Consider the following 24421-nt stretch of genomic DNA (forward strand, 5'->3'; position numbering starts at 1 on the left):
CAATATCATTAATAAATATTTATATATTTATTAACAATAATAGGATAAGTATTGAACCCTAAGGGCCTTCGCTAATAACAGTAGTCCACGAAAAGCAGTAACCATTAATAACAACTCTCAGTCTTCTCTCACGTAACCGTGCCTTCATCCAAAGCAGTATCTTGCCCTTAATTCTGCACTGCTCCAATTTGTACACCACTGAATTTTTCCTGAAACAGAAGTAAAGATAACAGATCTGTAATTGCTCATGTTACTTTTTGATCCCTCCCTTTGTGAACTGGTTATACATTCTCACAAACTCAATCCACAGAGTCCTCTCCTGAATCGAAGAATGCCCAATTATGGCTAAAGGTTTGCCTACCTCCTCTACAGCCTCATTTAATATAATTGGCTAGATCCCATCCAACCCAGGTTTGAAGAGTAACCATATTACTCTTCAATGGTCTCAGTGAGGATCCCTGTGATATCCAGTAGATAATGAAATAATGCAACCAGGAAGTAACATTATATTTTATTGATTATGTAATCATACAAGTCCAGCAGTTTAAAGGCGGTTCACAGTCCCATAATTATGAAATTAATATAATAAATAAATTCTTCCGGAAAATCCTGGTCTTGAATCCAGTCAAGCGCTGGACATATCTTGTTTTATTTCTGAATATTTCAGTAGTTTATTCTGCTCATTACAAGATAAACAAATAGTTAAAAAACATGCGTTTAATGGATTGTCATTAAAACAAACAGGGTGATAAAAGAGACCCTCTTTAATGAGAAACCGGTTTACAGTAAGGAGAGAGTTCTTTGGTTGTGAGATACATTTTATGAGTACCTTTTTGGAAATAACTATCGTTGTTCGCTTGGTTGCATTTAAACACAAAAGACCGGCTGTTTCTGCTTGTACAAGATCCACTGTCGAAACTTTCCTGACTGTCGCATTCCACAGCTGTGAAGTTGCAACATTCGTTTTCGATTGACTCCTCACACAGAAACACAGAACGTATGTGGCTGCACAAAAATACTGAAAACAATAATCTTTGTTTAGTCTGAGAAAATGAAAACAAATAAAGACTGTTCATTCGAAACTTCATTACTAAAAAGAGAGCTATAGAATCGATACGTTAAAATCTAAATAATCGCTCGTGGGTTGTACAATTGGTAGAATTTCCGTAATCCCCACACGGGTAGAAAAGACTTCGAGTCTCGTCGATGGGGTGAGGAATTTTTATGGAGCTTTTTCACGATGTCGCTGAATTAGTAGGTCTCTGGCGAGGATATCATGGTTTTTCCTAACAGATTCTCTGACTTTTCATCCAGCAAACAGAAAATCGATCACAGAATAATTTATAGACAGCATATTCCTTTGGACATCGAAAGAATAAATCCCATATTTCTGAACCCATTACTCCCAAATATTCCAGTGATTGACGTTAACAGTAACCCGTATATCGTGAAATTTTAAGTTTTAAAATTTGGACTTCCATCTGTTTTCGCTGAAATATCACTTAGGAGGCAAGAAATCTAGATGATTGTTGGTTCTTGTAGGTTTAGGTGCATCAGCAACTTAGGCCATTTTGCGCAGTATATATAATGTCTGTAAATTGCGTGTTCTGTGGTCCATTTGCTGTTTTCTGGATGAAAAAAACCGGGTTTCCTGGAGTAAAAACCATTGTTTCTTCGCTGGAGACCGACTGACAACCACATTGTGAAACAGGCCCATAAAAATTCCTGACATCAAACAAAGGATGTTTGATGGAAACAAAACATCGAACGATGGAGAGTACTTTGAAAACAAATTTTATTTTGTCGTTTTAACTACACAAAAAAGAGAAGATAAAATAAAATCCAGGTCAAATTTAAACTTCTCCTGTAGTCAACTTGATTAAAATCAAATATTTTTAAAAATCGAATCAACTTACTTCCAAAGCACATAGGTTGATTATAGCCACCATTAACATAGATATCAACGTGTCCCATTTGCTTATGGTGTCCCAAACCAAGAGCAAGATCCAGTAGACCCAAATCTATACAAGGAAAAAAACAAAGATAAAATAAATAATAACATACAACAAAAAATGAATTATTAGCATGTAAATGAGCAATTAGACAAGTTCCACATGGACATAGTTTGTGGAAGACTCTTCTGTCAGTAGTGAAAATACTTATTTACCTTTAACTTGGAAAACGAAACAAAACAAATGAAATTTTTAATAAGTGACGCTATAATTAAAACATAGTCGAAGTAACAATTACATTCCCAAAATTCACACTACGTGTCGACATCTCTTTCCTACACATATCGATACTTACACATATCTTTGCCACCCCATATAACGTTCAAAGGTGAATAAAAACAAGCAGATGGAAAAACGAATCTGATTACATTATTATCTGTCTCTGTACTGAGTTAAATTTTCAGTATATTTACGATTCGTAGGGATCCTGGTACCATTAAAAAAGGAAGAATTTCTTTGCCGATCTTTGTTGAGTAAAATGGTCAGCAAATCAACCATCCAGCAATAAAAATTAACACTAAAAGCACTACACTACGATTGCATCTCCAGTCCTGAAAGCACACCAACCTTAGTCATTCGGGCCATGTCATAAGCTCCCCTCTGGTCAACATTATCAAGAGATGAATCTCTGAGTCATACCTCCTTCGGTAATGGAGAACCAAAAGAACCAGACGCTTCCCAAAATCTGCAAATACCTCCATGGTCCTAATAAAGTGGGCTGGCATTGTAGCTTCAACAAATGGAATACATATAAATCACAAAGCCCGTGATATTGTGGGTTTGGAGCTTCGTGGTGATCCTCCGAGATATTTGGTAGTATGCAATGATGATCTTGGCAGTGTGCAGTTGCAATCTAGAGGTCCTGGTTCGCCTATATACAGTTTATACAACTGCTAATTATATGAAAATACATCTTGTATATGACTTGTAGACACTTCATTTGAGATCGTCAATAATCGGTCTAACCAGAAGGAAGTCAATTCCCTCTTGAATTACTTTGACTATCATTAGATAAGTTTAAATCCTAATACCCAATGGCATGCTTTTTTCCGACTATTAAGTAACCATGTTCAAAAGTGGAATGGAAGGATATATCAACTACTTACTGCCGTGTCATGAAAATATTTCGAAGAGGGTGGATGTGTTGTGGTGGTGGTGGTGAAATGCAGATCCACTCGCTTCTAAATTTCTGAACATCGAAAGTGAAGTTCGACGATCTTTCTAATGAAAATATTTAGTGGTACAGTCCTTAAACGTTTATAGTTTCATTTACACTCAATGTGCCATATTTTTAATTCAATTTACCATCCTAAAATGTTCAATTAAAAGTTAAAAAGAAAATAAATATATTTGCATCATTATTTCAATGCTATCAAAATGATAGACACTCGCCTTCATTGATTATTTGTTTTCTGTCGTTGGTATGGATGATGACTACAAATCTAGCATCCGATTTATCCAGTCTCCTTTCAGGTCCTCTATTCTGGAAACAAGGTCCAGAAGGATCTAAACCTGCCAAAATTCAGCAACAGATATACAGATCTATATGAAAACCAATACTAAGCTCAAAGACAAAAGATTTTAGTACTTTTTTATAATGTTCTTAAACCAAAAATTTCATTCTGAACATGAAATATTCTTTAGAAATAGCTATCGATAATCACCTGTAATGTGACTTATTTTGGTAGGATCCTTTGGTCTCAATCTTCTGAGCTCTTTGGCTGCAAATCCTGCAATGTGGCATCCCATACTATGAGCAATCACATGAAGTGAGTTCAGTTTAATCCACCCATGATTCTGTAACAAAAATAACATTTCCAGTTATCCGAGGAAGTATAAGTAGCACGCTGTCAAAATTACATAACCATGAAAATATTGGTTTCCATAACAGAAAGCAAACAACATTGAATTTGCAACTCTGCAGCTCTGGTGTATTTGGATTCAAAGACTTTCTAATTAGTTATTTGCAATACAAAATATAGACAGTAATGTGTATTTCTGCGTCATTAGTACGCAACTAAGAGTAGATGGTTAGTAAACTTTAATAATTTGGCCTACTTACAACAGCTTCGTTGATGTACTTAGCTATTAAATTGCCAGCGCACCTAGTATCTTCCACTCCTTGGGTATAAGGCATTAGTGATATAAGAGGATAATCAAGAAGCAGTACATTACAGTCTTCGTTGGTCAGCAAGATATCTATCAATTCCTGAGAATATAATAAAAAAGACTTCGATTATTAATAAAGCTGCTTATGATTTGGAGTAAGATCTACATCTTTCGCAATTCAAGGTTACACTATAATTATTTTAAGAGAAAATATAATGCTATTTATTCGTTGGATTCTTTCCAATAAGCATCGATATTACTAGACAATACATCCTTTCTGCAGATGTCATGTTGGGGATGAATAATCGATTCGAAATTCCATGAAGAAAAACAAAAAAAGGAGTACTCGTCCGTGACTGAGTTACTTGCTCATCATAGGAAAAATGCCCCTAAAAATTCCCTCATCACCATAGCATTATTTTAAACAGAAAGACCTTGTATAGAAATGAGTTAGTCGGTCTCAGAGAGGAATGAACGGTTTTTCATCCAGCAAACAAACATACCGATCACAGAATATACGCAATCTACAGACAGAAGACTTCCCATAGCCTTAGTTACAAAGAATGCGCGTGCGCTTCGTTGTGAAGGCTGCCTTATCTTGTGCTCCTCAAGTTTACAGTGTTTTCATGTATTTAATATGCGAGTTACACCAATTTTTTTGTATCGTGACCTGATTGATTATACTGTGCACCTCTAGTGGAAGATTGCGTCCCTAAACCTTTAGGTAATCATGATTTTTTCATGATCTGTTTCTTACATGTATTCATATTTACTGCCTTTGCTTGTTTCAAGGCCCAAATTTTAACTTTCACATTTACTGGCCTTCACTGCTCGTCAACTTTCCACCACCTCCGAGCTATACCACAAGGTCAAGCAGTTCCACCACGTTGTGAGTTTGCCCTCAGTTAATCACTTCAAATGTGCAAATTTTACAATTCTGACCTATTTCTGGCACCAGTCTGGCTTACGAGACTGGCCCGCGCATCATGCTGCTGACCTGACTAATTTCTTCAAGACTGTTCCTCCCTGCCTCTTCTCTTGACCGGATACTGCCTTTCTCGACGCGAAAAAGAAGGAAAAAATAAATAAATAAAATAAAATAACTCGTGTGGGCCACTAATTGAGTGTTTTCAGAAAATAAGCAGTCGATATTCTGGAAAATTTCAGCTCCTCTTCATTCGGTGAGGATGAATCTGATAATTTTCTACCTCTTCCGCCTAAGGCGCCACGGAGGACTCCCCATCCTTCACATATGAAAAAAAAGAATAAGAGCAAGAACAAATTTAAGCTCCTTTTGTCCCGGTGTGAGACTGCTGCTTCTGCAGATGAACAAGTTAAGCTAAAGTCTTTAGAGGCAGTGGAAAGTCCTTCGAGATGTCCTGATGCTGACTCTCCTGGTATCAACCTTGCTGCTTCCAAGGATCGCCCCTTCAACTCCTCCTGTTGTGGCATCTGTTTTGGACCGCCATTTGCTTCTGGCCTCAGTTCTTCCTCCAGGTTGGGAATTCTTTCCGAGTCTGAGAGTGCAAAAAATAAGAGTCTTGAGGATGCTCCCCAGCGTCACCAGATCATCTCTAAGCTGCATAAAGAACTGATATCTTTTATTAATTGCAATGCAAACAGACTCACTGAAACAGCAGCGAACTACATCCATGACTTGTGGTCATACCTGGAGATAATTGCCATGGAGCTGCTAATCGACAACGAGAAGCTACGCGCCGTCAACGATGAGCTACGATCCAGAGCGATCATCCTCGAAAAAGTCTTAGCACTTTCACTATAAGCCCACCTACATCTTCATATATCCCAGATCCCACTCCGTCATTTGCAGAAGCTCTGCGGAAGGGCATCTTCCCACCTTTTTCTGTAACCAACAAACCTTCCACAGCCTCAGCTTCAAACAACTTTCAACTTGGCCCCAAAACCCAACTACCACAGAATGTCCTTCTACTGAGGCCCAATGACACCAACGAACTGAAAACTAGCCATAAGGTGAAGGAGTTTGTATCCAAAACACTCAAAAGTGACTTCAAGATGGTTAAAGTAAAATCGCTCAGAGCGATAAGAAATCGCGGGGTCATCGTGGAAACCGCGTCCAAGTTAGATCTCAATACTATCTCCTCTTCTGCGTCACTCTGCTGCTGGCGTCGTCACTTCTGCTCCAAAAATATCAGATCCTGCAATTATATTCTATGGCGTTCCCAAAAACTACACAAATGAGGACTTCTTAGAGGACCTTTACTTTAAGGAACTCATTGATTTAGGGTTGTCATACGAGGAAATAAAGGAGACTACTACGTTCCAGTTCAACACCAAGTCAAACTGATCCTCGACTAATCATATGGTGGTCAGCTTTACTCAAAGGTCTATAAAGAAGTACTATCCCGTGAGCGGGTGTTCCTTGGCTGTGGCTCCCACAAGTTTAAATCATTTACGATAGTGACCAAATGCTTTCTTTGCCTAGGCTACGGGCACACAACACAACATTGCACTCACAGCTCTCCAACCTGTAGTCACTGTGCCCGTAGTGAGCACATTATTGCAGTGCCCACATAAAGAGGAAGAGTCTGTCTGAATTAACTGTAAGAGGCGCAAAAGAGCTTCACAGCATTCGGTGAGAGATACAAGCTGCCCTGAATAGCAACGTGCCTGAATACGGCTCAGAACTGCTGATGGAGAATAACCCGAACAACTCTGCATTTCAGTGAATCAGAATAAAACGTCTTCTGATGATGATCACCCTCATTCTTTCTCCTGCACTCCGCAAAACCTTAAACTTAAAGTTCTTCAAATCAATAGACATAGGTCCGGAATCGTCGCGGACGAGATTCGGCTTGCTGCAGAGCAAAACGCTGTGGACTTGATCTCCATCCATGAGCCCTACTTCTCGAAGGATCAGTTTGGGCATATCTTCAAGATTATGGGCTATTCCATTTATGTTCGAGGGGCACACCAGTGCCCCAAGACCCTAAACATGCATCATCATTTTAAACAGAGATTTAGATGTTGTTGTTGTTCATCAACGACTCATTAAACTTCTTTGAGTTCGCGCTTAACTTCCTCGACTCTAGGAATATCCTGATTACTTCGGATATCAATGCAAAGTCCCATTTATGGTTCAGTGCTGTTTCTGACGCTCGAGGTCTTCTTCTTGAGGACTTTATTTTAAGTCACAACCTTGCAGTCCATAATTGATCAGGCCTGCTCTCCACCTATTTCAGCTGAGCCGGTGAGTCGAACATTGACGTTACACTCACCACCAGTGACTGGGTTACAATCCCAGTTTGGACGCTCGGCGATCACAGAGCCATTGTGTTCCACACCTCTGTCGATGCACCTAACAACTGCAACTCACCTTGAACACCAGACTTCGTCCGGTTCTACACAAAAACTGTTGACTGGGACTCTTTTGATGCCTCCATCACTAACGACTTTCCATCAAACCCTCCAGACAGCTTCAGCTTAACTTCTGCAGAAAATCTAGCCAAACTTATTCAACAATCTCTTACAAAAGCCTCCTATAAATCAGCAAAGAAGAAGACTATCCGCTCTAAAGTCCGCTCCTGGTGGTCCCAGGACCTTACTACTCTTCGCAAATCAGTTCAACCCGCTCGACGGTTATATCAGCGACACCGCAACTGTCCTGCTGACGATGTTATGCTATTATATAATGACTACATTGCCAAAAAGTGTGCCTTCAGTAAAGCAATTGCAACGAGAAAAAGAGAAACCTGGACCATCTTTGTAAAAGAATCCAACAGCAAAAACTCATGGAGCCTCATGTACAAGATAGCTCGGGAGAGAACATTTACCTCTGATGTCCTCGGCACTGTTACCACTGAGACTCATGAAACCTCTGACTGGACAGACTCTATAAACCAAATTCTTGACAACTTATTTCCTATGGATAATCCTTCAGAAGATTCTCCAGGGCATATGGCAACTCGGGAGGCAAATAACAAGTACACCACTGGGGAACGTACCGAGCCATTTACTTTAGAGGAATTTACCTCGGCGGTCAATAAGATCAACGTGAAGAAGTGTCCAGGAATGGATATCATTGAATATGTGTTCATTCTCCAGCTGTTAAAATTAAGACCACTCTACTTGCTCTTGCTTTTCAATGAATGCCTCATGGACGGCATCCTTCCCTCTGTTTGGAAGGTTTCTTTCTCCGTCTTATCAAAAAGCTAGATAAGTCTGCCACGTGCCTGCAGACCAATTGCGCTGCTTGCTAATCTAGGGAAGGTCTTGGAGCGGCTTATGGCTCTTCGAATAACAGCTCTGTTTCAACAACAAAATCTCTTTTCTGCTTGTTAATATGGCTTCACCCCAGGTCATTCTTATGAGGAGGCCTTGTCTGACTTTGTCTGGTACATTATAAATTCTAAATACAAATTTGAACTAGCTATTATGGTTTACTTCGAGGGCGCCTTCGACACTGTCTGGTGGGACAGTGTCGAAGGAACATCTTGAACGTCTCCAGTCTGCCAGATGCTCCTTTCATATGTACAAATTATTTCAAAGCTGTTTCTCCGACAGCTCAATAATTGCCAAGTCAAAATTCCTCCAAGTCTCTAGGAAGGTTTTTTGAGGGTGCTCCCAAGGTACAGTCCTGGGGTCCCTTATCTGGAACATTGCCCTTCAAGACTGGCTGGACCGCTCTCTCCAGAATTGCAAAATTTTTTGCTTTCGCCGATGACCTGACAATTGTGGTCTCGAGCAGTTCTCGTGCGGTGTTAGAGGTGAATGAAAACCGTATTTTATCTGACTTTTCCACCTGGTCATTGGCTAACAAACTTAAAATTAATCCAGTGAAAACAAAAATGATGCTCTTTAAATCCAAGTTGGATCTCATGTGCCTCCCCAAGCCAAACGTTTTGGCAAGCGGCTTCCTATAGTCAATGAGGCAAAACTCCTTGGGGTCATTATTCACCATAAGCTTTCCTTCTATCCTCATCTGATTCACATAAGTACTAAAATCAAAAAATTCGTAGGGTCAATTATTAGAATTTACAGAATTTACTATAATGCTGTTTTCCTGCCCATAGTCACCCATGCAGCAGGGGCTTGGTTTCATCGGGCCACCAATTCCAAAATGAAGTTAAAACTGAATTCCATCCAGCGGAGCATGCTCCTTTCTATTCTCAGAGTCCGTAGAACAGTTTCCACCGCTGCAGTGCAAGTTATTGCGGGGTCCCTCCCATTGGATCTATTTGTCATCTATCGTGGCCTCTGCTTTCGACACAAAAAACAAATACCTTCAGAATTACTTGGCATCCAGCTAAATTTAAATGAAGATCCTAAAAAAGAGAAATCCAGATGTTTTAACGAGCTAATTAGCATCAAGTTGTGACCTTCTTACTTTCTAAATCGGTTGAAACCTGGTGCTCCTTAACTAAGGAAACTGGACATGGCTCTCTCAATCAAAAACTCTATCAGTTTCGCTTGCATCACACCAATCTCTGCAGCTGCGTGAATACAGATCACTCAGAAATTTCTGCGCAGTGCTGGGCTGCTCATGAATTCAGCTTAATTGCATAAAAATTCGATTTATTTTCTTCTATGGTTCATGTACGCCAGAACTGTCATTGCACTGATCCTAAAGGCCAGCAGTTCCACATACAGCTTCAAGGGCGCTCATTTGTGTTTTTTTAATAACTTTTATTGCGATGAATCATAAATTAGAAATATTTACCTTCCAACGAACTGGGAACTCAAAGACATCCAGATAGCCTCGTAAGAGTATGTACGTTGGTCGCTGGATGTTACAGAAGGGAAGTGACAAAGGCTTAGTCCCAATAGTGTAGCTCGTAGGATGATCTAGATTATGTCTGGTGTAGCAAAGAAGATCTATGTTTAATGGCCGATTACACCATCCTGTTAAAAAAAAAAGAAACTCAAATACACGCTGTAAGAATCATCATCATGTAGTCAAATAAAACTGAAATTAAAACATTTCTATATTAATTATAAACGCAAATTAGATCTCATCACTGAACGTAGAAACGAACGTTAAAATATTATGTTTTTATAAGAAATAATAAATAACTTTTGTAAACAGTTAGGCGAAATTTCTAGAAAACAATCTGTTTATGTTCGAATTATTGCTTACATTCTAATAACCAAAGTTTCCAGCACAATTACGAGAATTCTCTTATTTACTTTGGCCCTCAGTATCCCAAACAAATCAATCGCAGAATCCTGGTTGCCTCTTAATAACCATATAATTTCTTCCTTGCACGTACATTTTATTAAACGAATATTAAATTATCATTTTATCAGTTCCAGATCTAAAATACTTTTGAATACATGAACAGTATACTGTAAAGAATATCTTAAAAGGAAAGGATAGTATTCTTTATTTTTAATTTCACTTGCACTTAACTGTAACGTCCTCTCACATAATGGTCTTACAGGATTACAAACAATGTCTTTTTTAGAAATAATAAGTAGCATCATTAGAATAAGTAATTAGCTACATATGAACAGTTCAACTTCTGATGAGAAAGCCATGGATATCAGAATATGCACTCATGAGCCAAAACATTATCTGGTCCAGGATATCTGAGGACAGCAGAAGGTGTCCTCAGATATCCTGGACCAGAAGACAGAACCATGTCCCAGAGTTCGACAACAAGCGTGTATTGGTGAATGCTGTGTTCCATGAGATCCCACAAATATTCGATGGGATTGATGTCGGGAGAATATGGCGAACAGGGAAACACCCAAAATGCTTGGACGTGATCCTGGAACCATTCTTGCACAATGCGGGCCTAGTGACACGGAGCTTGTCTTGATGAAAGAGTCCCATGCCATCTTGATACCAGTCACCGGTATTGCAAAACTTGGTCCGAAACAATGCTCAGGTACATGGACATGTGTCGTGTCGGGTCTTGCGTAAGGCGACCTCTCAACGTTAGTTCAACTCCGTCATGGTACTCTTGAAATCTTCGGAAAAGTTTTTCGTTTAGGATTTTATGTCATGCAATGTTAATGGTGGTTTGTTAGGCACTTCTAGTGTCCTAAGTCCTTAAGCGGAAATTCCTTTGAACTCCTCTGACGCTTAACATGCACACTCGGCCACAGAAATGTGATTTAAACGTAAGCTACCGCTTGGTAAGGTCATATGGAATCACAAGTAATAGTAAAGCAGAAAACGAACACCTACCTGGAATTCCAGGACAAAGAATTTGACCAAGGATACTCCTGGATCCAAAACCAGGTTTTAGCCCAAGGATATTTTTTATTCCTGGTATTAGCCCAAGGATATCTCCGGATACAAAACCAGATGATTCTGTAATATTAAATCCAGCTACTTCCTTACAGATTAATTGGGATAAAACACTCAAAATGAGGATGGCCGTCATATTTCTTTTAGAATTTTGGCTGAAATTAAATAGAAAGATGACATAAGTTTAGGACAAAAGCCTGGGGTTAAGAAAGCTATAAAAATCAATATACAAGAGTTTGAAGGATGTTTCGCAGTTATTGTTATTAGTATCGAGATGGGTGATCCTCTAAGGTGGAGAGTAAGAAAGAGAATACTCACCATTTCCATTCGTTCGTCGTTAGAATTTTCATCAATGTATTAACCCGAAAATCCAAACATCAGAGGTTGCGTATTTGATTTTTTACGCTGTAGCAGCGTATTGATTGTAGTTGCACGGATACCATGTTGTTATAGTGTTTGTTTATTTGTAATTTTATAAATAAACCAAAATCAGCGCATATTTGAAAATTGTAATTATAGAATTCCAGCTTGAAACGTGACTCCATCCTTTTACATTATGGAATTATCGTATTGCAATAATTCTCGTCTTAAATGTTTGCCTCAGAAATTATCCACTACCTCAACGATTAGTTCCTGTTTCCTTAAAGCTAATATCATCCTTCTGTCCCTTTTTCGCACACGTGATTTTTTCCAAAAAGTATTTGCAGAAACGTAATGAAAGGGTAATAACACATTTTGGTGGGCTGAATATAAAATTCTGAACGCAGTCTTAAGCATTACACAAACTTCTTAATGTCTGTATTTCAAATCTCCTTCCAGTCAAACAAGAAATTTAAAAAATTTCACAACATTTTCTGCCATCCTTGAAAATCAAAAAACATCTGATATTGTTTGTCAGATATTCATGCTTGGCTGAACAACGTCTTACGTCAACGGATACCCACGAGCGATTTCCCTGACCTCCTTTAGCTGGCCAAACTACAAGGCTTAAGTCTGAGCAGAACCAATCGTATAATTGTCTCAAAATCTCAGTTATTTGTATGGCAACCATATTTGCAGGTTATAATACCAGCGGTAATTAGTGTAAGACATTGAATCACCATTTTGAGGCCAAAGGAACCGCTAAATCAATAATATCATAGCTTGACTAAGCAAAGGTTAATTGATACATCATCAAGCCACAGTTTCATTCCTGATGACTAGCACTGTAAGTTACTTTTCATCATTTGGCTCACTTATTCTTTAACGTAATTAAAACTACTCGTGGAAAAATTAACAACAAAATTCCATTTTCTTGGTTTTGCCATCGATCAACTTCTGTACGAGCTCTAACTTGTATTGTTCTATCCATTATGGCATACAATACCGGGATCCCGGTATTGTAAGCCCTAGTGAGGGACTGTCATACAAAGTACAAATGCCGGTATCCCGAAACTCTTCTTAAGAGTTTCGGGATACCGGTATTAAAATTTTGACCAGTATTGTGAGCTCTACTATCCACAGACGTTGACATAACACTGTTGACCTTGGCATGTTAAGCTCACCACTGGACCATCGTATAGATTTCCACTGACTTTGCGAAAACTCCCTAGAATCATCTCCACTGTGCCTTCCCTAACTTTTGTTCGATCACCATATCTACCAAGATGATTACACAAACAGGAGTCTTGTGGATAGGGAAAATCTTCATGAGTTACTGGTCAAAATTATCTACGCAGTCCATTGGTACAGTCATTTTATGTACATACCACAGACTGAATCCTGTTTACAAACTTGCTATAGTACTGTATACATACAGTATATATTTTTACTCTAATGACCTTTGGAGAAGTCGTCTAACATCTAATCTTTAATACTTCTGGAGGGGACCCAAGCCTGAGTGTCCAAAACAAGAGATGTCCCTTTTACAGAGTTGTCTGTTAAAGACAGAATAGAACAAAAGACGAATACCATATATTTATGAACAAAATAAATATGAATCCTGTGACCTAAATGTCCTAAAACCTAACCCAATGACCTAAAGCTGCGGAAATAAAATAAATCCCATCTTGCATAAAGTTTGAAAAATTTATCAGACAAAAAAATACTTATTTATTTATTTTTTCATCCCAAAGTCAGCCTTGTCCCGTTCGTAAATGAAATGCACGTCACCCAAAGGGCATATCCGTAGCCAGAAAAAGAAGAATTATCATGTGTACTCATATCCGGTTGGTTTGTGTGCTTTATCTTCAAAGACAGTCAGTCTACGTCATGAGACTTCCTGGCTCTTCAAGGCTAGACGGAAGAAGTTCTAATCTCGTCAGAAATTGTCTGTCAGAGTCAATGTTGGTTGTCATCCCAGACTCAAAAAGCGTAATAAAAATAAAGATACTGAAATTTAAGATTCTATTTGTGCTAAGAGTAATACAGGAGTCTTTGTACATCGGTCTAAGTTCTTACATTCCTGTCTTCAAGTAAGTATTAGCAATATATTTTTCATTTCACCATCTTATTTTTATAAATTTTGATGTTTTTTTTCCACAGAAGGGTTTAATTGACAAGCCACGGTCAGTTTATAATATAGAAAAGAGATTCGGAATTGGGCACACGTTTAAATGTCTTTATTCGTTGTTTCCAGGCCCTGAATTCAATCCTGAAATTACCGCTCACATTTGTAAAACATCCTCTATGAATTAGAAAAAACACCATTCTCACTTTATCGAAAATCTAAATGAGTAATTACCACTTCTGTTTCTTTCAGCAAGCAGTCAAAAAGAGTATGGCTCTTTACTGCCTTTCCTGCATGCTTTCGTTTGTGTTATTCAGAATCGTAAGTGGAACTGAAGACACCGAAATCAACTACAGAATCCGTATTATGTGTCCTCACCGTCTTGGTAAGTTCAACAGCATTGGTTATGTTAATTCAAGACTCAAGTTCTTCATCTTAGAATGTTTGATTACCATAATTACCATAATTACAAGATTATGAAACTGAATTTCACATTCGTTTAATGGTATAAACCTGTTTTGGGTCTGAGACCATACCAAAAAAAGAGGGTGATCCAAACAAGCGGGTTTGGATCACCCTCTGTACAACTGAAGATGACCCTCATGACCATACAAGAGGGTCATCTTCAGTTGTACTAGATCTCCACACTCATCTGTGGATACGTATTGGGACAATCCAGTCGAAAACAAAAGGCCTTGGACACCACCAGTACTCACATGCCCTTGAAAAGAAAGATGAAAAGCCAAATATCATCCCCAATTTTTCTTCTACGACTTCTCCAGACACCAAACTGCGCTCCTTACTGTGATACACCTCTTTTCGCGCTAAGGAAAGCTGTACTGGAGTAAAAACTCGATTTTCTTTGTTCTAACTTTTACTGGATTATTAGTTGATCCAATTTTAATAGGAAAAATGTCAGATACTGTATAATCCAGCTGTCTTTTCTGTAACAAAGTTAAGAGACTAATCTAAAGTAGTAAGATAATATTTGTGAGTAATTTCTACAAGATGCAATAATTGTCCTTATAAAATATTCTTATTCTTAAACAGACATCTATAATAAGACACTCGATACAAGATTCCTTTGCTTCACAAAAGCCACCCGGAATAATCCAATCAGTTATACGTACGGTGAGCAGCCATTCACTCTCCCACAATGCACTGCTACTGGACGGACGTTCATTATAATCCATGGTTGGACTGATCCACCTTTGGATGAAAATCACTGGACATGGGTAAGTCTGTTGACGTCTGACCCTAATTTTATATTATTTTATGATGTTTATTTATGACGTCATTTTAACGTATTATTTTTTAATATAAATGTAATTAGTTTAATTTTATAATTTTAATTATAAAATGTATTTTAGCAATTTATTATTTTGAATTAATTTGTTAATTATTATTATTTAAAATTTTAATTATTCAACTTACTCGTATTATTATAAAAACGTTCGAGCATAAAGATAAGTAAGGGTCCCGGAGTTTATTGCATACACCCTGTAGGAAGGACTAGGGAGTGTATTGAACCTTTTAGGTTAATTATGAGGGAATCTTTGGACTCAGGGGAGATTCCTTTGGATTGGAGAAGTGCCAGTCTATCACCAATACATAAAAGCTGTTCTAAGAGTGAAGTTGGTAACTATAGAGCGGTTAGGCTGACTTCAGTGGTAGATAAAATCTTAGAGGCAATGATTAAGAGGGAAATTCAGGGACATTTGTAGATATGGCATTCTGAAGGACAAGCAACATGGCTCTGTTAAGGGTAAATCATGCTTAACTAACTTGGGTAAACTATTTTGACACAGTTACTCATGAGCTGGATTTGGGGAATAGTTTCGATATTGTTTATTTGGATTTTAGCAATGCGTTTGACTCGGTCCCTCATAAGAGGTTACTGTAAGCTTGAACAAGTTAGGATTACTGGTAAAATTCTAAGATGGATTGCTGGATGGCTGCAGGGCAAAAAGCAGAGGATTGTGGTTAATGGATATTCTTCAGATTGGTGTAGCATCAGCAGTGGAGACCCTCAAGAATTGGTTCTTGGACCACTGTTGTTTCTCATTTTCATAAATGACATCGACGAAGGGATAAAGAGCGTGATGTCAACATTTGCAGATGAGTAAAGGTTAGCAGAGTCGTTAATGATCGTGCTAAGCAGCGCTCTTTCAGGATGACTTTAACAGATTTCAAAGATGGCCAGAGAAGTGGCAGCTCTGTTTTCATGCTACTAAATGCAAGGTCTTACACTTGGTAAATAACAACCCAGAAATAAATTATACACTTGGTGGGGTTGAGGGCTTCAGGTTTAGATTAGATTGTAGGAAGTGGTCTTTTTTCCAGCGAGTCGATGATTGCTGGAACAAGTTGCCCTCACAGGTAGTTGAGGCTGACAGTTTGAATAAATTCAATGGTCAACTGGATATTTACCTGTGTGAGGAGGGAATCATATAATTTGTCTTTTCTTTTCTATTTAGGTTTTTTTCCCTTTTGGCCAGTGCAGCAAAAGCCTGTGTTTCCTTGCACTTTGTGACGAATATTATTATACTAATATTAAAATGCATATAATCTTTTATATTACATTAATAGTAATTACAGAGAATCATTACAAAACAGTCACTAGTATTAAATATGTTTTTATTTTTTTATTATTCAATTATAATGTCAATAATATTAAAGATTGTGATAACAGCATAATTTTTGGTCATACAGAACCTAAAAAATACTCTTCTTGACCAAGAAGAAGATGGCAGAGTGATTATTGTTGATTGGCGTAAGGGATCTGGTAGGACTATACTGTATTCTTATCCACGAGCGATGTTTAAGGCAGGAGCTGCTGGAAGGGAAATTGCCTGGGTCCTTAATGAAGCTATAGTAAGTATTTATTTTATTTATTTATTTTTGCGGCATGCACATGCACTAGCCAATGCTTTACAAGAAATGGAACGCATTAACATCAACATACTTGGGTTAAGTGAAACCAAATGGCCTGGAACAAAGAAGTTTATATCAAACGACCACCACGTCTTCTGTTCCGGAGGAGAAGAGAACACCAAGCAGACGTACGGCGTCGCTTTCGTTGTCCACAAACAACTGGCCAACAAAGTCACCAGTTTCACCCCAATATCGGAACGAATCGCACTACTACAGCTAGCAGGCAACAAGATCAACCTGAATGTGCTCCAGGTCTACGCACCAACAGCGGACAAAGACGATCAAGAAATTGAATTGTTCTACGACAAGCTAAGCAACACTTTAAAGTCGCTGAAGAAGCACGACATGACGGTCATCCTCGGTGACTTTAATGCCAAAATCAGTCAAGGAAAGCTACAAAACATAGTCGGAGAACATGGCTTGGGGACACGGAATGAACGAGGCGACAGACTCGTCCAGTTCTGCCAAGAAGAAAAATTTAGCATTGCCAACACTTGGTTCAAACTACCACCTCGACGACTATACACCTGGACCTCACCACAAGACTCTGACAACAATATCGTCAGGAATCAAATTGACTACATCTTAATCAACATCAGATATAAGTCAAGTGTCCTCAATGCAAAAACTTACCCCGGAGCTGACATATCATCAGACCATAACCCAGTAACAGCAACACTACGTCTCAAATTACGAGCAGTCAAACGCACAAGCACAACAAAAAGAATCGACCTGGAGAAACTGAAGAACACCGCCAACAGACGACAAGTACAGCTTCATCTCAACACTACAATCCGATCGATCGAAGCAGTAACAACAGACGTGCAAGCATTCGGGCGTTCACTCAAACAGTGCATCAATGAAACAGCAGAAACCCTGCTAGGACATCAGGCGTCGAAAAAGAAACAACGGTGGATGACCCAGCACATACTAGACCTAATGGATGAACGGAGAATATTCAAAAACAACAACAACCGGGAAAAATACAAAGAAATACAACAAAAGATCAAACAGGAAATCCGGAAGGCGAAGGAAAAATGGATGGAAGATCAGTGTGCAGAAATCGAAGACCTAATCAAGAAAAATGACAACTATAACCTGCACAAGAAGCTTAAAGAAGCTGGAAACATCTACAAACCGGCTCCCATCCCAAGTTTATATACGGACAACAATCAACCTATACTAAGCAAACAAGCCAAACTCGACACCTGGAAGAGCTATATATACAATCTGTTCGGCACCAACAGAAAACCGGCAGAAACGCAACAACAAACACAGGAAGACAATCTCCACATATTAACATCTGAAGTGGAACATGCCATCCGAATAACAAAGCCAGGCAAGGCCTGTGGACCTGATCAGATTCATGTGGAACTGCTGAAACAACTAGACTACAGCAACATCCAACAACTAACGAAATGGTTCAATCAAATCTACAACAACAACGACATTCCATCCGAATGGCTCCAATCCATCTTTGTGGCCCTACCAAAAAAGGCTACCAGCCGGAAATGCGAAGACTTCAGGCTGATCAGTCTAATGAGCCAGGTGCTAAAAGTCTTCCTCAAGGTGATTCAGCAAAGGATAAGATGTAAGTGCGAAAGTGCACTAGGAAACACACAGTTCGGATTCTGCAGGGGACTAGGCACCAGAGAAGCAATTTTCTGTTTACAAATATTGCTACAAAGGTGCTATGAACATCAAAAAGACGTGTATATATGTTTTATTGACTACGAGAAAGCCTTCGATTCAGTAGACCACGACCGCCTAATTGACTGACTGAGAAAACTTGGGCTTGAAAACAATGATATCAACTTTATTACAACTCTCTACTGGAATCAAACAGCCCGGCTTCGCTATGACAACGATCTGACAGACCCAATTCCAATAAAAAAAGGCGTCCGGCAAGGCTGTCCATTATCTCCCATTCTTTTTAACATCTATTCGGAAATGATCTTCGACCAAACACTGGCTGACAAGAACATCGGCATAAAAGTTAACGGACACTACATCAATAACTTAAGATATGCCGATGACACAGCACTAATAGCGGATTCAGAACAAGATTTACAGACCATCTTGAACGAAGTGGACATAGAAAGCCAAGCATGGGGGCTACGAATCAACAAAAAGAAAACAAAGGTGATGAAGGTCAGCAGGACTGCAAGCAAAATCACGATCAAACTAAACAACGAAAAATTAGAGCAAATACACCGCTTCAAGTATCTCGGAGTGCTCATTGATGACCAGCTGAACCATGAGGCCGAAATCAAAAGCAGAATTGAACAAGCCAGGCAGGCGTTCACCAAATGGAGAACCCTCCTCACCGACAGAAGCTTGAACATCATGCTCAAATTACGCACATTGAAATGCTACATCTGGCCAATACTGCTCTACGGTGTAGAAACCTGGACTCTAACATCAGCCACTACAAAAAAGCTCCAGGCCTTCGAAATGTGGCTCTACCGAAGAATGCTGAAAATTCCGTGGACAGCCAAGATAACCAACGCACAGGTCCTGCAGGACATGCACACGGAACGGGACCTGCTCAAAACCATCATCAGCAGGAAATGCAAATACCTAGGTCACATCGCTAGGAACCAACAAAAATATCACCTACTACCACTCATCCTGGAGGGAAAGATCGAAGGCAAGAAACGCCCAGGCAGACCGAAAATGGCATGGCTAGATAACATCAACACCTGGCTTCACATGACAACAGCACAAATTCTACACGTAGCGCTAGACAGAGAACAATATCAAAACGAAGTCGCAAACGCCATTCGGCAGCATTAAAGAAGAAGAAGATGCACATGCATATGGGTATCTGTAGTACCACAAACCACCAGAGTAGAGAGGCTTGTTAAAGGTTAATTCAAATTGCAAAGGAGAAATAGGAGTTCGATTTAGAGAAATTTCCTTTTCCACATTTTTAAGGAAAATTAGCATTAGTAGAGGCACATGATGCAAGAAAGCAAGCTTATTCAGCAGCAGCCAAAAGTAATAAAAAAAAGCACGCACTTCCCATTTCACTGATCCATTCGTTTCAAATGTTAGTCTAGTTCCTCCATGAATTAACTTAAGCTATCAACTTCCATAAAGACAGATGAAAGTTCATTCCAGCAATCAACTACCCGCTGGCTACAGGCAAACTTCCTCACATCTATTCTATAACTGTCTTTCCTCAGTTTCAATCTATACCCCCTCAGGTTGATAATCTGAGCAAGAGGAGGAATCCCATCACCATTGAGCCTACTCAATCCATCCAAGTCCTTATACACCTCAATCAGATCGCCTCGCAGGTGCCTAATCTCCAGAAGCTGCAATCTGCAGAACTTAAACCGGTCTTCATAACAGCACCCCTTCGTTCACCTCACCAATCTTGTTGCTCTTCTTTGTACTCGTTCTAGCAAATCTACATCCTTCCTAAAATGAGGCCTCCAGACCTGTACGTAGTACTCTAGGTGCGGCCTGACCATTGCCTTATACAAGGGGATAATCACCTCCTTATCCCTGCTCGCAAAATTCCTGTATATCAATTAACACGATCCCATGAGCTATTATTGCAGCCTGTCTGCACTGCTCAGAAAACTTCATATCGGACTGCCCAATTACACCCAAGTCTCTTTCATTCTCCACCTCCGTGAGTGTAACACAATCCAGTTTTTTTTTTTTTTTTTTTTAATGTGAACCCCAAACACGAGAGGTATTAGAACCTATAGTACTTAGTACCGTGCTTGGATTGTTGGTACATTTCTCTGAGGTTACTGCTACCTATGCGCAGTACTTTGTTTTTATCAATGTTAAACTTCAGTTGCCACTTCTCAGCCCATCAACCCAACTTTTCCAGATCCTGTTGTAGCAGCATACTGTTTTTACTGTCATTAACAACCCTGCCAACCTTTGTATCATCTGCAAAGTTGGACATTAAGCCTGATATTCCTTCATCAATATCATTGATGAAGGTATACACAAAACAATATACAAAAAAACAAAACAACAATGGGCCTAACACATAACTCTGAGAGACAGCATTAATAACATTAGTCCACGAAAAGCAGTGTCCATTGATTACCATTCTCTGTCTTCTCCCACTGAACCATCCTTTTTCCATTGTAGCAACGTACCCTTAATGCCATTCTGCTCTAATTTGCAACAGTGTCAAAAGCTTTCCTGAAATCCAAATAAATGATATCAAAATTATTTTTTGCATCCAGTTCCTTTGTAACCACATCATAATAACCTATCAAATTTGTCAGACAAGACTTTCCCTTAACAAACCCATGCTGTGTTTGAATTATTGCTGCAGTCTTGTCTAGATGATCCTGCAATGCATCTTTAACCAGCGAATCCATTATTTTACCCGGAACAGAAGTTAAACTAACTGGTCTGTAATTATTCGTGTCACCCTTCGATTCCCCTTTGTGAATTGGGGATACATTTGCACATCTCCAATCCGTGTAGAACTCCCCTGAGTCCAAGGATGCTCTCATAATTATGGCTAAGGGTTTGCTTACTTCCTTGCCGCTTCCTTTAATATAACTGGGTAGATCCCATCCACCCTAGGTTCCTTCCTTATGTTTAACTTCAACAATTTCTCCTCCACGTTGTTCTCAGTTATTACAAAATCACTTAGCTCTCTGTTAGAGTTTGATAAACATCTGGCCCTCTCCCCCTTCAATAACTCCTCATGTGTGCATGTAGATTCAAAATACTCATTTAGTTCGAAAACTATCTGAGAATGATCACCTACAGTCCATCGATATCAAGTGGACCAATCTGATTCATCCCCTTCTTTCTATAGTTTACATAAGCAAAGAAATCCTTGCTGTTTTTCTTTGCATCCTTTGCCAAAGATTTTTCATAATCTGCCTTCGCTTACCTAACTTCCTTTGTGACATGATTACACACTAGCTTTTATCTACCATAGACTTTTGATTCACCTGATAATTATATGCATCCCATGCATTTTGCTTCTCTGCCACGAGTCTCATTAGTTCATCTGACATCCATTTGAACCTAAACCTGGAGCAGTATTTCTTAGTTGGAACAAAGAGCCTAGTAGCTTCCAAAATTACTGCCTTGAAACCTTCCCATTTAGAATTTTCTGTTGGTAAAATCATCAGTTGGTCCCACAGTATAAAACTTAAAAAATCTTTAAGACCACTGTAGTCGGCTTTACGAAGGCAAAAACCCTTCCCTTTACTCCTGATGGTTGTTACATCTTTAAGTAAATCCCACTTCAGCACACTGTGATCACTGCCACCTAGTGGTTCCTTTATCTGTAAATTCTTGATACATAAATAATCACTGGTGATAATCAGATCAAGTTTGTTACTCCGTCTTGTTCCCTCTCTAAGATGCTGATGTACAAAACAATCAACCAATAAATCCCCAAAAGTTTGCTGGTGTGTGAGTGATCAACCACAAGTTCCCGTCAATATCTGAAAAGTTAAAATTCCCCATTACAAGACAATCTGATTTACTGGCCCACTCTATTTTTCTGTACAGTTGTTCGTTGTACTCATCAGAGTCATTAGGTTTATTACACACCCCTACTCATTTTCCCTTTCCCAGTGTTTATGTTACACCAAATAGACTCAACATTGCACTATCCACCCATGTCAACTGGATGCACTTCCTTAGATTTTTAATGTGTTTCTTAACTAACAGCATATCCCCTCCTCCCTTCCTATCCTGTCTATCCTTCCTGTACACATTGTACTCCCCAAATTCCAGTTCTGCATTCCTTATATCTGTGTGAGACCACGTGTCCGATATCCCAACAATATCCGCCTTTGATGTCTTAATCAGCATTTCAAAATGCATGAAATTTATTAACTATACTCCTAGCATTGGTGTCAATGCAAGTATAGATGCACCTGTTCTTACTCTTAGCTACTCCAACACAGCCCATGCATATATTTGTTTCATGAGCCCAAGCAGTTCCTGAAATCCCCAGCAACTGGCTTTGCGGGCTACTTCTCATTCCAATAGAAGCAGTGCAAGAATCACTTTCACCTCTGCCAGTGGCTACTGTTAATCTATTAGTCCTTGTATCCCCCAAGCTAGCAGTTTTCCGACCCACCTAACACTGCCTCGATAGCATCAGCAAATATTCTTGCACCCCTGCTATTTAAGTGTATCCCATCCCTGGAGAAGTAGCTTCTACTGTTAACAAGCGCAGAACACGCTGAGAAAAAAGGGCATCTTTTAAGGGCACCTTTTGTGCCCTTAAAAGATGATATATGCTCTACGTCATCAACTTTTGCCCCTGGCAGACATACCCTGGTCCTATTCCACCTTTTTCACAATATATTTCCCGTTTCCCTGACAATAGAGTCACCAACTATAACTAGCTCCTGAGGACTAGCGCATTCTGCCCTGAAGGTTTACCGCTGTGTTGCTTGGTGCATAAGAGTGTGCTCTAGCGTTGAGTTGGGCATTTGAGAGCTTGATGAGCCCCTATTTTAATTCCTTAGAGGGCATCTTCAAGCTCTCATAGACGCCCATCAGAATGCTGAGTTGGCGCCTAATTTCTTCACATTCTCTGCACCTAGCACACACACACCCTCTCTCTCTCTCTCTCTCTCTCTCCTGTTCGAGGGCGTCCGCAAACATGTCACATTTCGCACATGTTTTGAGACTGTGATGTGTTGGAGAATCGTCCCTTTCAGTACTCCCGCGAACCACAGTTCTTTCGTTACTTTTCGCACGTTGCTTTACTGCTCTAGTCTAGGGTATGATTAAATACAATTTAATTAACAATAGAATTTAAAAGGATTTATAAATTTAATTAATTAATTGCCAATACTCTACTAAGCTAACAGATTCCAACTAGAGTGCTACGTATTACGCTATCTAGTTATAAGTTCAAAGTAAACTATGTATCGCAACTAGGAATTTAAAACTACTTCCAGAAAATAAATTAATATGCCAATTAAGAAAATAAAATGGTAAAACTTTAAGAAAAACTTCTCTATTAGCTGGAGTCGTAAAAACCTCTCCCGCACTGAGCTAATCTCATTTTTTGTTCCTACAGGAAAAGATGTCACTGAAACTGGAAGACGTTCACTTCATTACACACAGTTTGGGATGCCATGTTGCAGGATTTGCGGCGAAGAAGCTAAAAGAAATGAGATCAAACTCCATTGGCAGAATTACAGGTAAAAGATCAGTGCTTTTTATAGATGATACAGAAAAATCTCTTTTTTATTTACAGATCCCCAGTCTTTCTTGGTAAGAATGTCCTTTTGTTCCCATCACTAATCTCATTGCTCTCCTGCGCACCCCTTCCAACAGATCCACATCCCTCTTAAAATGAGGCGCCGAGACCTGCATTGCAGTTCTATTCTGTAAATAATAATTGCGTGGAGTGGAAAAGACGATAATCTCACTCTTAAAGGTAGATATAGCATTAAAAGGACCTAAGGGTGAGCCTTGTGGGACGCCATGTGCAAAGTAATATGAACTGAGCCCTCGCCTTCAATAACATATGATAAATAAAGGTTATTACTAAACAGTCGTTCAAAAATATTCAGTAGAGGGGAAGATGAACACCATCGATAGAATTAAGGAGGAAATTATCAGTATCAACAGAATTAAAAATATACATGAGGTATAGCGAGGAATACAGAATCGACC

General features: G+C 39.2%; 1 protein-coding gene across 1 annotated transcript; it reads right to left on the minus strand.

Annotated features, from left to right (window-relative positions):
- Positions 1–764: 764 nt before the first annotated feature.
- LOC150082663 (lipase member H-like) lies at positions 765–11491 on the minus strand. Its single transcript, XM_090378235.1, has 6 exons — positions 11293–11491; positions 9820–10001; positions 4075–4221; positions 3318–3321; positions 1917–2021; positions 765–1018 (listed from the first exon to the last, which is right to left on the minus strand). Exons 1-6 carry the CDS (start codon positions 11489–11491, stop codon positions 765–767), a joined length of 891 nt encoding a protein of 296 aa, XP_090234361.1.
- Positions 11492–24421: the final 12930 nt, after the last annotated feature.

This window comes from Mastigoproctus giganteus, chromosome 7 (assembly GCF_048544385.1).
Source record: "Mastigoproctus giganteus isolate SK-2022 chromosome 7, ASM4854438v1, whole genome shotgun sequence".
NCBI lineage: Eukaryota > Metazoa > Arthropoda > Arachnida > Uropygi > Thelyphonidae > Mastigoproctus > Mastigoproctus giganteus.

Excerpts from the sequence above, each read along its gene's own strand:
- LOC150082663 (XM_090378235.1), bottom strand. The coding sequence starts at position 11,491 with ATGACGGCCATCCTCATTTTGAGTGTTTTATCCCAATTAATCTGTAAG. Across the intron at positions 10,002-11,292 it reads TCTTTGTCCTGGAATTCCAG|GATGGTGTAATCGGCCATTA; the intron begins GTAGGTGTTCGT and ends TTTTTTTAACAG. Across the intron at positions 4,222-9,819 it reads AGTTCCCAGTTCGTTGGAAG|GAATTGATAGATATCTTGCT; the intron begins GTAAATATTTCT and ends TTATATTCTCAG.